General features: G+C 38.4%; 1 protein-coding gene across 1 annotated transcript; it reads left to right on the forward strand.

Moving 5' to 3' along the window:
• Positions 1-1,619: 1,619 nt before the first annotated feature.
• On the forward strand, positions 1,620-13,177 carry rfwd3 (ring finger and WD repeat domain 3). The gene is made up of 13 exons (XM_017485500.3): positions 1,620-1,884; positions 2,646-2,857; positions 4,122-4,378; positions 6,295-6,353; positions 6,435-6,644; positions 7,107-7,198; positions 8,056-8,170; positions 8,485-8,707; positions 8,833-8,983; positions 9,886-10,062; positions 10,783-10,997; positions 12,151-12,365; positions 12,491-13,177. The coding sequence occupies exons 2-13, from the start codon at positions 2,646-2,648 to the stop codon at positions 12,659-12,661; spliced, it is 2,097 nt and encodes a 698-aa protein (XP_017340989.1). The 5' UTR covers positions 1,620-1,884; the 3' UTR covers positions 12,662-13,177.
• Positions 13,178-14,234: the final 1,057 nt, after the last annotated feature.

Consider the following 14,234-nt stretch of genomic DNA (forward strand, 5'->3'; position numbering starts at 1 on the left):
TCGCCATGAGTGTTCTCAAGATGTATGCAGCTGACCTTCTTGACTCTAATGGACATTTCTACAGTGAATGTTTGCACTTCTGTTGGATGTTTAATATACTGAATATGTTGAATACTGTCTGCACCACATGGCATACACCATGATAACGTTGTGAGAGGAAGGTGGGAAATTAAATAAAGAAAAAAAACCTAGCTCTCAGAACGCAGACTGAGCTGGCCATGCTGGTAGACCTTCTTTGCCGGTTGTGAGGTGCTGGTAGAAAAGAAACAGTTTCTGAATTACTGCTTCTAATGCTACATCACAGACAAGCTGTCCCCTGGTTAACTTTTGGCTCTCTGGGCAAAATGCTTTGTTGCTGGACATCTGTGCTAGAGATTTGTAATTCTAGATCATTTTAAAATGGTGTAAGATAAGGCTGTGGCTCAGGTGGTAGAGCAGGTTGTCCAATAATCGTAGGGTTGGCGGTTCATTGTCTCCATTGGGCAAGACACTGAACCCCAAGTTGCTCCCAATGGTAAGCTAGCTCCTTGCATTGGTGTGTGTGTGTGAATGGGTGAATGAGTAGGTGAACAGTGTAAAGCGCTTTGTAGAACCGCTAAGGTTAAAAAAAAAGCCCTATATAAGTGCAGACCATAAGTGAAAACAAAAATGTAAATGTAATGAAAAAAATATCACAATGACTGTTAGAACTAAACATTATGACACTAAAAGGATTGTGTATATTTTTATGCAAATGATTGAATAAAAATTCTTTGCAATATACTCGATATTAATTGATTTAATATGACATGTTAATGAAGACTAAGCCAGTGGTTTTCAAAGTGGGGGCCGCCAGGGGGCGCCCGGAGGGCATGAATAATTTGGTGTGAAAAATAAATAAATACATGTTCTCTTTCTCACTCTCAGACAACCACACACACACTATCAATTCTTTAGAAAAAATATTAAATAAATAAATAAATAATAATAATGATTATATATATATATATATATATATATATATATATATATATATATATATATATATATATATGTGTGTGTGTGTGTGTGTGTGTGTGTGTGTGTGTGTGTGTGTGTGTGTGTGTGTGTGTATATATATATATATATATATATATAATTTCATTAATAGGACATTTATTTTTTTGAAGAAAACCATTCAATCCAGTACAGGTCATTTTGACCCCCTTTATGCATTGGTGAAGGTTTTTTTGGTTAATGAATTGTAGGGTTAAATATCAAACATCTAAAAGGTGTGTGTCATACCTGACACCTAGTCAAACACTTTCCAGTTGGTTTTGTGACTGTACATCATTCCCCTCAAATGCTATTGAGCTTTAAATGATCGCATATATTGTGTATGGGCCCATTCGGTAGTGAAATACATGACAATTTTTTATATATGATTTAATAGTTTATTTTATTAAATATCAAAAATCTAAAAGGTGTGCGTCATACCTGACACCCACATGGACACTTTACAGTTGGTTATATGACTGTAAGTCATTCCCTTCAAATGCTATTGTAGTTAGAATCGTGTATAACAATGTCGTATGCAACTTTAGACACGGTCCCTTAATTTCCGCATATCCGCGAATATCGAACGTCCAACGTCACACCAACTTTATACCAGTGTTAAACTAATCGTGTTGGACTGCGGCCCGGTTACACGTGAGTAGAGAAAGGCGGACCTACAGCTTGGCGCGGGCTTTGGATGTTAGTAAAGCCGTCACAGCTGGTGGAATTGAAAGCGACCTGGTTTTATACATTTTTTATTTTGAGAACCAGTCTGTACAGCTAGTAGTCCAGTTACCCTAAAGCCCATGTCGATCAGCTCATGGATGATGGTTGATTAACGTGGAACAAGTGTTAAAAGCGAGCTATAAGGTAGTGTTTTTGTAATATCTTTGCTAACTTCAGCTCTGCTAGTTTAGCCGGATCTGTGTTTACACAGCCAGAAGAATGTGTTATTTGTTATTAATGAACAATCACATATCAGAAAGACATGTAAACAGACGACGCAACCTTTCTGTTCAAGCTAAGACTTAGCTACTTAGCGCGTTATGTTTTTATTTAACTAGTAGTTCTTTATACGTTGCTAGCAAGCTAACTGTCCAGTTGTTTGGTCACGGCTCGGCTTGCTACTCAACTGTTGTTACACTAATGATTAATAATAATAATAATAATAATAATAATAATAATAAAAAGGCTAAATTAATCTAAATTGTATCTGCCACTCATTTCTATCTAGCTAATTTACTCGACTAAGTTACTCTAGTGTCGTGAATTAGCTAAGCTAGTTAAGGCTAAATAGCTAACTAACGTTATTTCAAAACGGTTCCTCCTTATGTCTGATACCGCTTGGAAGCCTGGCACGGTTCACTTCATGTCCTTTTAGTTATATTTGGCATTCATGCATTTCATGAAAACGAACTGAAGCTGTGACAGTTCAGAGAATCTCAAGTTAGCACGTTTGTTTAGCTGGCTAAGTTGGCATGCTACCATTTTGAAGGCTTGTCCTATTCGTTTAAATTCCTACAGTCATATTGACTCATAAATAAATATATGGCACAACAAGCTCTATATGCGGTACCCTTTTCCTGGCTGTCTGTTTTTCTGTCTAATTTGGTTGTCAATGTGTTGTCTAGATGGAAGACATGGAAGTGGAAGTGCAGTTCAGACCAGTAGGGCCAGCTGACTCTGTTGGTCTGGAGGTCCCCATCATCATCCCTGACTCTGGCAGCAGCACAGATGTGGAAGAGGATGAAGAGGCAGACAGGAGACCTGAAGGAGGAAGCATGGCTCCTACTAACAGGCCACGGCTCGCGACAACTCAGTTTGTCAGGAGAAGGAGGGCTAGGTGTGCAGAGAATCTCATACAATCACACAATTGTGCTGAGACTTAGAGAATGGGATCCATGGATGAGCACAGTTCCCAGAGGAGCTGGTGTGCAGCTTCCAATATACATGCAGTGTGAGCAGTGCATTAAACACACAATGCCTAGTTGAGCAGGGAAGTATAGTAGCTGTTAGGCATGGGCAATATGGACTTAAAACTATATCAGGATATTTTCTGGTATTTATAGTGATAATGATATCAGTGATGATATAAATATAGAACCATTCACCTCTGTTTTTTGCTACATGTGGTGGCTGTGATCTTGAGAGCCTCAGAAACACAAACACTGATTTAAAAGTAGAACTGATTTTCTGTAAGCAAACCAGTTCCAGATTGTAGAGGCAGCTCCTCGTTTAGCGATAAACTCCTCCTCAGCTTCACGTCCGCCTTCCGCCATACTTGTTTTCTCTCTGCACTGCGTGAGCTGCGTATGGGTCGCAGACCGTCTCACACAGAAATACATCATCAACTAGGCTTTATCGTTATTATCGCAGGAAGACTAATTCTTACTGTGGGGAGAATTTCTACTGGTTTATCACGAATCATAAGATATCGCCCGTCCCTAGTGGCTATCGTTGGGGCTGGAAGGAGTCCAGAATAACAATTTACCAAAACGTGCAAATCCTTCACCCTAAATGTAAAATGAAGCAGGTTTAGAATTGGTTGGCAGAAACTGTATGACATTATAAGGATTTTTATGGCCCATTTTCAAGCATTACTAAACAGTGAAATGACTGTCTGGCAGGAGATATAGAAAACCTCGGGAGACGATCCAAGGGTGTGCTAGAATAAAATCAATGACGCACATTTCAGCATAAAATTGCTAGAAATATCCAGGAATGTACAGTATAACTAAATTGTTCTTTCATGTCCGTTACTATCCTCTATCCATTCTCCTTACAGAAAAGTTAGACATTAATCTATGGTTTTTGTTTTCTGTACATTTTGGTTTGATACATGTAACTCTACCCTATTAATGCACATGTTCGCTATACTTGTGTAGTATGTTGACCGACACCAATGTGAACGTCTCTGTTCACTCGTGTGTTGCCAGATTCCCAGATGCAGAAGTAGAAATCAGTCCTTAGGCTAATTTTGATTGGGATATTTATATTTGAGCCATTTTAACAAATTTTTTTTTTTCTGTTGCTTAACGTGCGGTACAATGCTAGGTAATTGTCGGCCAGTGTGTTATTTTCATTGTACCCTGAATCTCTACTTACAGAGCAGGTTTGCGGTTCCAGTACTCAACACAGACTACACATTTGAACAGAGGCCCTTTAGACTTTCTGCTTCGGGTGTCGGCAGGAAGTGACACAGAGTCTCTCTCGGGTAGCACAGAAGAGGTGAGCGACTCTGAGGAGGAGAGACAGAACAGAGAGACCTCTGCTCCGGTACCTGCCGTAGATGTTGCAGCTATACTGAACACCAGCCAGCCTGCTTCTTTGGTCTCCCCTCCTCTTCAGCAGTCCAGTGCAACAGGTAGACCTTCATCTGCATCTCTGAATCTCTGATCTGCTCCCATTGTCATGCAGACATTAGTTTTTGCAATATTTGATCATGTCCTCAGATTCCAGTCATTGCTTGGTCATTGTGGCAGCACTAGGCTATCTAAATGGGAGATAAACTATCATATTATTTTTGTTTAACATTAAAAAATTAGAAGCAGATGAGTCTGTTTGCTCAAATTTAGCCTATTACCCAAAAACATTTAAAACTCAACTTAGAAGCCAATACTCACATCTACCTCTGAGCCCAGTTGGAGATAGAAAAAATACACCGGCCGTGAGTGAGAAGAAGCAAGGGTCCAGCTTTATTGTTCCATTCCACCACACGAGATCCACACCGATGAGAATTCTCAGAAGTGATCCCAATACCCTGAGCTTAAGCTCCAGTATTTATACTGTATTTACACACTAGATAACCCATATGTTTCAAGAAGACTATGATCTCACTACCAATAGGGTTAAAAAAGAGCTCATTTACCTTACTCTTATGTTCCAGAAAAGGCCTATTTCACTTACACATAGAATTGAAACCAGGGGTTTTAATTTACCCATGAAATCAGAACCCAGGCATTTCCAATAACCCAGAAAATAAAAAATCAGAGTTTCTAGTTACTCAGAGGATCAGAAACCAGAATTTTTCAGTTACCTAGGGCGTCAGAAACCAGGATTCTCATTTACCTAGGGAAATAAAATGACGTAGACAAGACGACTAAACAACCGGGAGGGACCTTGGTCTTATCGTTATCTCGGGGGGGGGCAGTTTGACCCAGCCACCCTTATAACTGGCTCTCTTCATGGTTCTTTCTTAAAATTAAGGCCTTCCTTGCGAGCCAAGAACCCTCACCATTTGAGTCATGAGTAGGTTTACATTTTCCTGTATTTCTAGTTTATAATTTATTTTCATATTTGCACTATATTTCTTATTTTATATATATATTTATACTACTTGAAAAGCGGTTTACTGTACTCCCAACTTTTTAATATCATTACAGTTCTACTGTCCTGCATATCCTACTATTCTGTTTTTTTTTTATAGAGTTTCTCTATTACTATAAGATATTATTAAAGTAATTCATGTGTGTGTATGAGAGAGTGTGTGTGTATGTTGTGTCTACTTGCCCGCCCTTGACTGTGCGAGCGTGTGTGTGTGTGTGTGTGTGTATTAGCCCTCCTCAGCTCAGCTCGTATACCTCTTTTTGACTTTTTTGACTATTACTGCTCTTAAAGATCTTTAAAGTGTAATTCCAATTTGTCAATGTCTGCCTAATCCCGCTTCTATGTGTCTAATGTGTCTAGGTGCCCGTCTTTTCTTCTTCTCCCTTTTGCTGGGTGCTAGGTCTCCCTTATGTTTATTTTATGACATTTTTTATCCACAACAAGTCCCTGATTACATTTCCATTCAGAAACTAGAATTAGTGTTTGGGAGTTTTTGGAGCATAGCGTGGTTGTGTTTGTTTACATTTTGAACTCAGATCAAATCAACTAGTTTCAGCCAACGTCGACAACTCCCTGACTGTGCCTACAGATGTTTTACATAGGCTTATTTACACCTCGTTACATCCACTGGACTTAGATAATTCCACCAGTAGTTCATTTTTGAAAAATAAAAATAGAAGTAGCATTTCTAATGTTTGTGAAATAGGGCGGGAACATGTTTGGTTGACGGTGTGAAGGAGAGTCTGGAGAGGAAACTGAGAGGGTTGGGCTACTGTATGATTGATTTGCAAAATGAAAAAGTTCAGTTTAGCCTATAGAAGCCCTGGTTGTGCTCATATAAGTGTAGATTTGCATTACTTGTTAAAAGATGTGGCATTGCCTTGCTTTGGTTTTTGTTAAATAGTTTTGTTTAGTCCGTACATTTAAAACAGGAAACGTTTGTCTTTGAAACAGAGCCTACCGTTTCTGCTGAAGCTGACGGGGCCGGACCTCTAGTTCAGTCTGATAACAGGGTAAGTTGTAAGAAGTGTGCAAAGACCTACACATTTTTAAATTTGCTTTGTGTTGATCTCTCATTGTGTTTCCTTACGTAGGCGGATTCAGCACCCACAGAGGCCTCTAAAGGAGCTTCTGTCTCAGCTGCTGTGACTGAGAATGAAGGAGAGGGCGAGACCTGCTCGATATGTTTCGAACCTTGGACCACATCCGGTGAACACCGTCTGGCCACGTTGAGATGTGGCCACTTGTTCGGCTTCACCTGTATTGACCGCTGGCTGAAGGGCCAAGGAGCCAAATGCCCCCAGGTCTGTGTCTCTCAAATTAAAGACCAGAACAGAGGGTAAAGTGGTCACCATGCACTGTGGGATACAGTGTGTCCCAAAAGTCTCCATATACAGGGGGGACTACATTTGCCAGCATCACGTTGGTTGTGCCTTCGTCAGTGGATGTTCGTGGACATCCACTTCTTCTCAGTTGGTCCGCAACACTTCCAGTCTTTTTGAATTTGTTAATAAGTTTGGCAACAGTGTTGAACTGAACAGGGGAAATTATGAAAAATTAAATAAACATTTGGAAGGCATTTTGCTTAAAAAATGTTAATATGCCCAGTGTAAGATGACTTTTGGGACACCCTGTATTTAGCTATACCTTTTATTCATATTCACAAGTGATCTTCTATTTATGATGTATGTAATGATTGTTTCAAAACACTTCCACAAAAATGTATAGCTGTAGATTTGAAACCTTTTTTCTCTATTTTTCTTCAGTGCAATAAGAAGGCCAAGCGGGCTGATATAGTCTTGTTATATGCACACAAACTGAGGGCAGTGGATAACACGGAACAGGAGAATTTAAAGAGGTATAGTCATTTGGAATTATAAATTGTACCCTTGTTTGACCTTTTTCCTTTTAATCAAATTACTGAGAGGTGTGTCTATGACTATGTTTACATGGACAGCAGTAATCTAATTATTGACCTCACTCTGATTAAGATAATATTGTGATTAAGGTGTTTACATGAGTCGCTTCTAGAATACTCCTTTCATGTGCCCATTTTACATGTTATAGAACATAATTAGATTAACGGCACACGTCATTCCGTCACCGCGCCACGCCATCCGACGTCCCTCCAGAATTTCACGTATTAACATACAGTTCGTCTCCGTTATGGTACTGTATACAGTTTTGGGTGTTTTTTATTTAAAAATTTTTTACGAAGGCTTTAAGTGCAGTTAATTATTTGTCATGCTGTACATGCAAATAGACAACTGCTTGAAGCCGTGGGCTGCGTCCCAAACCGATTACATACCGTCTATATAGTAACCGAGATACATGTATTTTTCCCTACTACAGGCCTATAGTAGGCAAGTGTGCGGTTTGGGACGCAGCTGAACTCTCTTGTTCGCCGTAAAATGCACTGCCGTGTGTGTGTGTGTGTGTCCTGTCGCAAAATGCGGTGAAAACTCTCACACGACTTTAATAATGTGATTAGGGTGCTTACATGTCTGTAATACATGTCGATAATGCGACTAAAACAGGAATACTCCACATGTCTTAATTCGATTAATGTTTACTACGAGTACAATCTTAATCAGGTTAAGGTAATTAAAAATTGCTATTTACATGGTAGTTTCTTAATCACAGTATTGTCTTAATCGGGTTAATAGTGGATTATTGTTGTCCATGTAAACACACTGTGTGTGCGCACATGTGCAGGTCTTTGGAGCAGGAGCAGAGTTTGCGGAGGAAGGCGGAGCTGGAATCTGCTCAGTGTCGTCTCCGGTTGCAGGTTGTAACAGAGGAGTGTGGGAAACTCCGCAGAGAGGTTCAGGTATGATATCTGCTCATGCTTCTGTTCATTCACATCTCCCTGTTCATGTTTAAGCCTTTGCACCTCATCACATGACACTTCTCATTCTGAGTATTGAGCATTGTGTATTTCTATTTTTTTTCTACGTTTCACTTACAAATAAACTGTAACAAACAGAATGTGCCATTTTAGCTGCTGAAATTGAGTTGTTTTAATTAAGGTCATCAGGTGTATTTAAACATAGCACTGTTATACTGTCAGACTATGTTCTCTAAGAGTGGTTTGTTTGTTTTGGGGGTTTTTTTTCCTCTCTCTCTCTCTGTCATTCTGTGCAGGAGCTGAGGAGGTTAATGGCACAGAATCCCTCCAGCTCGAATCAGTCTCAGACCTCTGCTCTGGCTCTGTCTCAGAGACATGAATCCTCAAGCAGGGGAAATTATGTCTTCTCCAAGGCTGTCCTTGTTTCTCAGGCTGGTGGGTGTCGTGTGCTGTCTTACTGTGAGCCCCTCAGTTGCCTGTTGGCTTCTCAACCTTCTCCTCATGCCTCTTTGGTCCCTGGTGTGTATATGCAGGAATCTTTATTTGTTTGTTTATTTCTTTCTTTCTTTATTTTTATATGTTGTCATAAGTATTCAGACACAAGTTGACCTTAGCTTCACTGGATCTCTCCTGCTGTGTCTCAGGCTTTGGGGTGAAAAAAATCAGCACTGTGAATCTCAAAGCCAGTCATTACGTTCCCATACACATTAAACAGATCAGAGGCCTTGCCTTCAACAGACAGCAAGATGGCCTACTGCTTTCAGCTGCCTTCGATAATACTATCAAGCTCACCAGGTACGAGACTCATTTCCTTATTCCCATGCGCCATATAATTGCTCCAAATTCAAGCAGTACAGCAGCTGTAATTTACTTGCATGCACTGTCTCAGAGCAGTCATTAATAATCTAGTTATTTTAGGGCTGTCTGGTTACGGTTAATTGAATGACTGCAGCAACATGACCCTACGATTAGGAAAACACACATGTTCATTGACCAAATATATTTGGAGAATGACAAATGTATTTGGTGTTCTAATACAGTATGTATTGCCCATAGGCAGTGAACAAGTATATGTTGCCCAATAACGCGAAGTGTTCTCGTCAATAACTTATAAATGCTGTGTAATTACTACGATATAGTCTTTTGAAGCAGTGATGTACAATACCGGTCAAAAGTTTGTGGACACTCGACTGAAATGTTTCTCATGATCTTAAAACCTTTTGATCTGAAGGTATATGATTAAATGTTTGAAATTGGTGTTGTAGACAAAAATATAATTGTGCTGACATTAATTTCTTTCATTAGAAATCTAACATTTTATTTACAAAAAAATATATTTTTAAACGGAGGACTCGGAGCAAAATATTCCAAAAGACAGCCGATAAGTGTCCAGCATAGATGGGAACTCCTTTAATACTGTTTAAAAAGCATCTCAGGGAAATTTCTCAAGAAATCGTTTGAGAAAGTGCCAAGAATACACTTCTGGAAATTCTAGGCAAAAAGCGTGTTTATTTTGAAGACGCTAAAATACTAAATTATTTTTATTTATTTTGGATTTTTGATCACAACATAATTCCCATAGTTCCATTTGTGTTACTCCAGAGTCTTGATGACTTTATTATTGTAAAATGTGGAAACAAATAAAAATAAAGAATGAGTGTTTCTAAACTTTTAACCAGTAGTGTATTTCTCCACAGCTTGTTTACCAACACTGTGGTACAGGCCTACAACGCTGGGAAACCTGTGTGGAGCTGCTGTTGGTGCCATGACAACAACAACTACATTTATGCTGGGCTGAGCAACGGTTCAGTGCGGGTGTACGACACACGGGACACAAGCACTCACGTGCAGGAGCTCGCACCTCTTCGTTCCAGGTACGTAGAACTGCTGTAACAAGTCGTCCGCTTCTGGACGTTTACAAATCGTTGTAACAAGCATTCTGAGTATGCTTAGTCATTCCTGGGACACGGATGCCATTTGACCAGATATATCTTGCAAATAAACATGTAGATGTGGTGTTTTAAGACAAGGCTGTTTCATTCTCACTGATGTCTTTCTTTTGTGCATGTAACCATTAAGAATCTTTTGTAAAGGGGAAAAAAACCTCTAAAACCTCCAAAATGTTTTGGTTGTGTGCTGAACATTTTGGACACCCATTTTAAAAAATTAAAATGCAGGGAATTTTTTAAATAGATTTTATTTTGTATTTTGTACATTTCTAAAATTACTCTCAGGGCCACATTTATGCTGTCCATTTCTGTCATGCATCCATCTTCCGAAAAAATACTTCCCAATTAATTTTAGTAGATTACACATGCTTTGCTTTACTTGTGTCCTTAAGTGCTCATATTGTACTGTGTCTCAAAGCAAGAATTTTTAGGTTTTTAATTTTGGTCTATTGTCATTGGTGGTGGTGGTAATGTTTATTATAATTTCAGTTTTGTGTCCTTGCAACATACAGAAGCCAGTTTTGCTTTGTGTTTTATGCCACATTATGGGACTCTTTTTTCGTTTGATGCATCTTGGACTACAATGATGAGATTTTCCACACTTCATACCTTTTAAGATATCATTTCTGGTTGTTCTATGCGCAGTTGTCCAGTTGTATCCCTGTCCTACCTCCCCCGTGCTGCTTCCAGCTTGTTCCCCTGTGGTGGCCTCGTTGCTGGCTCCCTTGAGGGAGGATGTTTTTGGGAGCAGGTGGATGGGACCACGTACCGACAGCACATTCTGCCTTTAGAGTCTGGAGGCTGTACAGACATTCAGGTGGAACCTGAGAGCAGACATTGTCTGGTCACTTACAGACCAGGTGAGCCTTTAAAGATCAACTGTTACTAACGGACCTTGGAATATGGGTCTATTTAAACAAATAATGATTGCAGTTGTTCATTTCTAGCTGTAAGAATCCTAAGAACACAGTTTGTGGCCTGTTTTGCACACTATCAGATGTCATGTCCAAAAGACAAAAAAACTAAATTAAACAACTGCATTTTAATATATTTTCAGATTTTATAGGCAGCTGTTACTAAATAAATAACTCATTGAAATGATTTTATTATTCCAGAAGTCATAAAGGCCTTAAATCGTTTATTGGCTTTTAGTGAATCAGCATGAAACTGAGAAAATGGTAAACGCACATTTCTTTCACAGTACTGCATCATAAAATGTCTAATGTGCAAATATTATGTGTTCTTAGACCATAAACCTTCGATTTAAAAAAAAAAAAAAAAAAAAAAAGTAATTCTTTGTGAATTAGTACAAGTTACATGCACTGGACACTGTATTCAAGGAAAGGTCTAATGTCAAATGTGTGCATATCAGATTTAATGATCTGCCTGACCTAGGATTTTTGAGAAGTCCTCTTTTACTGATCTAATTGTATGCAGTCTTTCAAATACGAAGTTCTAAAGTACTGCTTTGTGCAAATGTTTGGTAAAGTTTGTTTTATATATATATATATATATATATATGTGTGTGTATATGTGTGTGTGTGTGTGTGTATATATATATATATATATATATATATATATATATATATATATATATATATATATATATATATATATATATATATATATATATATATATAAATTAGTGTGTATTATGTGAGTATAGTAATAATGACAGTATATGACATATATCTTCAGAAACATTGTGAACCACCAGGGGGCCCTAAACTTGGAGTTATCTTCAGATCCCTAAGAGCAGGCCAGCATCAACTGTGGCAAGGAAGCAATCTTGATAGGAAGGTTTACCAGGCTTTATCTTGGAGTGTCCACTTGACTGGACATTCTGCTGTTCTCCCTGCTGAACACACAAGCAGCAGATAGCTATTAACGCAATTAACAGCTATTTAACAATGTAGGAATAATCAGACTTGTCGTGTAGGAGTGTTTCAGGACTAGAGTTAGGAAACTCTAAACTACAGAAAGCAAGACTGTTAACCCGCTGTTGACTTCCAGGTCGTACCAACCCATCTTTGCGTTGTGTTCTGATGGAGCTTAATCGAAGCCTTCAGCAGGACTCTGCCCAGGCTCCTGTCTGCTCCTGTTCTCCTGTCCAGACCTTCACTGCTGGCTCATCTTCCAAGTTGCTCACGAAGAACGCCGTGTTCAAGAGTCCTGCTACCGACTCCACTCTGGTTTGTGCAGGAGATGAGGGCTCGAATTCTACCATGGTGGGTGAAAGTGTGTTCAATTTGACTGTGTTTAATATGGAGTATTATTAGTACAGAATGCTAATGCACACCATATGGTGGTTGTGTTTTTTTTTTTAAATTTATTTATTTTTTTTAAACTTTAGGTGTGGGATGCTAGTAGTGGAGCCTTGCTTCAAAAACTTCCTGCAGACATTCCAGTCATGGACATCTGCCCTTTTGAGACGAACCAGGAGCACTACCTGGCTTCTCTAACTGAGAAGATGATTAAGATCTATAAATGGGAGCAGAGTGGTTCAGAAAGAGTGAGTTTCTGATGGTAGCTCCTTTGGTTGTTGTTGGATCCTGTGAAGATGTGGTCTGTTTTACTCTTGACATGATGTTATACTGAAATCAGGTGAAATATTTTTAAAGCATATTTTTTATTGTGTTAAAGGGATTATAAAGGCAGGGCATGTGACTGTTCAGTTTGCATACCTACAAATTACCATGCGCATTGTGATATTTTCCATAGATTTCCCACTACAATTTTGCAACAGTTAAAGAAAAAAACTAAAATAAAAAGCATATGTAGACATTTATATGGTTTGTTACACTTAAAGAAATACATTTAGTATTTTTCAGCTGGTTTTTAAATTCTCTTCATTATCCTATTTTCTACATACAGTCGTCCAACTGGTCCAGTTTCGGCGTGATACATTATTGTTTAAGAACGCAACAACGCGCTTTTGCATTTTCCCTGTGTTTGTGTGGTGGAAAATGTATATATGTAAATGCTTTTTTTTTGTACTGTTCTGTGATTGTACTTCTTAATAAATGTACATGTAACACTTTATTGTGATTGACATTTAATCTCTTATGGCATTCCTCAATCCAGTAAAATCAATGAGTATTGTGTATTTTGCACTTTCCAGGCAAATAAATTTTAACCACACACTTTTAATCTACTTATACACAGTATGTATAGTAAGAGGTGGGAAAAGGTTTCAGGAATGAAAGCTTCTTTTTCATTGAAATGGCTCGTCTTTTTTTCTAATAGGGATGATGTGCACTGAAACGTAATTTCTAATATCTGAATGTGAAAAGTCTGAATGTGATTTGACTTGGTGTAGAGAAGGTGAGTGGTGATGCGGTCTACGTGGCCTCTTTGTGCTCCAGCTCACTCACGACGCAGCTAACACACTAATTATGGGAATCACGATTCACTATACTGTTTCGACTCTTTCATACAGAACCGCTGAAATGAGTCGATTTCTGGAAGTTTTGATTCATCTCTCATTGCGACGTCCAGAAATATTGTAATGGGAAGATAAAAACAGGGTTGTGGGTATGTTAATATATAATTTATAGTATATAAAAATATTTTATTTATATAAGATATGTCCGGATACTCCAAGGAATCCTTGGTTTTTATTTATTTTTGCAAATGAGGTTCCAGTTGTGCAATCAAGCACCATAGCCATTCATTAGGCCTGGAAGCCTAATTAAGTGGTAGGAAAGTTATGAACCGTAAATTGTGAAACATCATGTTTTTAAATAATGAGTTATTCATTTGGAATAGTGGTACAGTACTTGAATGTTTTTTCCTAACTTGCGGTATAGGGCTTCTGTAGGATTGGTCAACTGAATAGTATGGATTCTATTTAAAGTATAACAATAATAATAATAAAGGTGCACTTGAATCTAATTACTGTAATGAAAACTATGGATGTTCTTTTGGTGTACAAAATGTTTTAGATCTGTTATTTAAAAAAATAGACTCCCTCATAGAATTTGTGTCTTTAATGGTTATAATGGGAATTGTAATGGTCCCTATCACTCTTCACTGGTAATTTGTTGAATTCTGTTGGTGGTATATTATCTCTAGTGGATACCATTAAGGAACAAAAA

Source organism: Ictalurus punctatus, chromosome 14 (assembly GCF_001660625.3).
Source record: "Ictalurus punctatus breed USDA103 chromosome 14, Coco_2.0, whole genome shotgun sequence".
In the NCBI taxonomy this organism is placed as follows: Eukaryota; Metazoa; Chordata; class Actinopteri; order Siluriformes; family Ictaluridae; genus Ictalurus; species Ictalurus punctatus.

Coding starts and splice junctions, on each gene's coding strand:
- rfwd3 (XM_017485500.3), top strand. CDS start 2,646: ATGGAAGACATGGAAGTGGAAGTGCAGTTCAGACCAGTAGGGCCAGCT. Junction 6,645..7,106: donor AAGGAGCCAAATGCCCCCAG/GTCTGTGTCTCT, acceptor ATTTTTCTTCAG/TGCAATAAGAAGGCCAAGCG. Junction 8,708..8,832: donor TCATGCCTCTTTGGTCCCTG/GTGTGTATATGC, acceptor GCTGTGTCTCAG/GCTTTGGGGTGAAAAAAATC.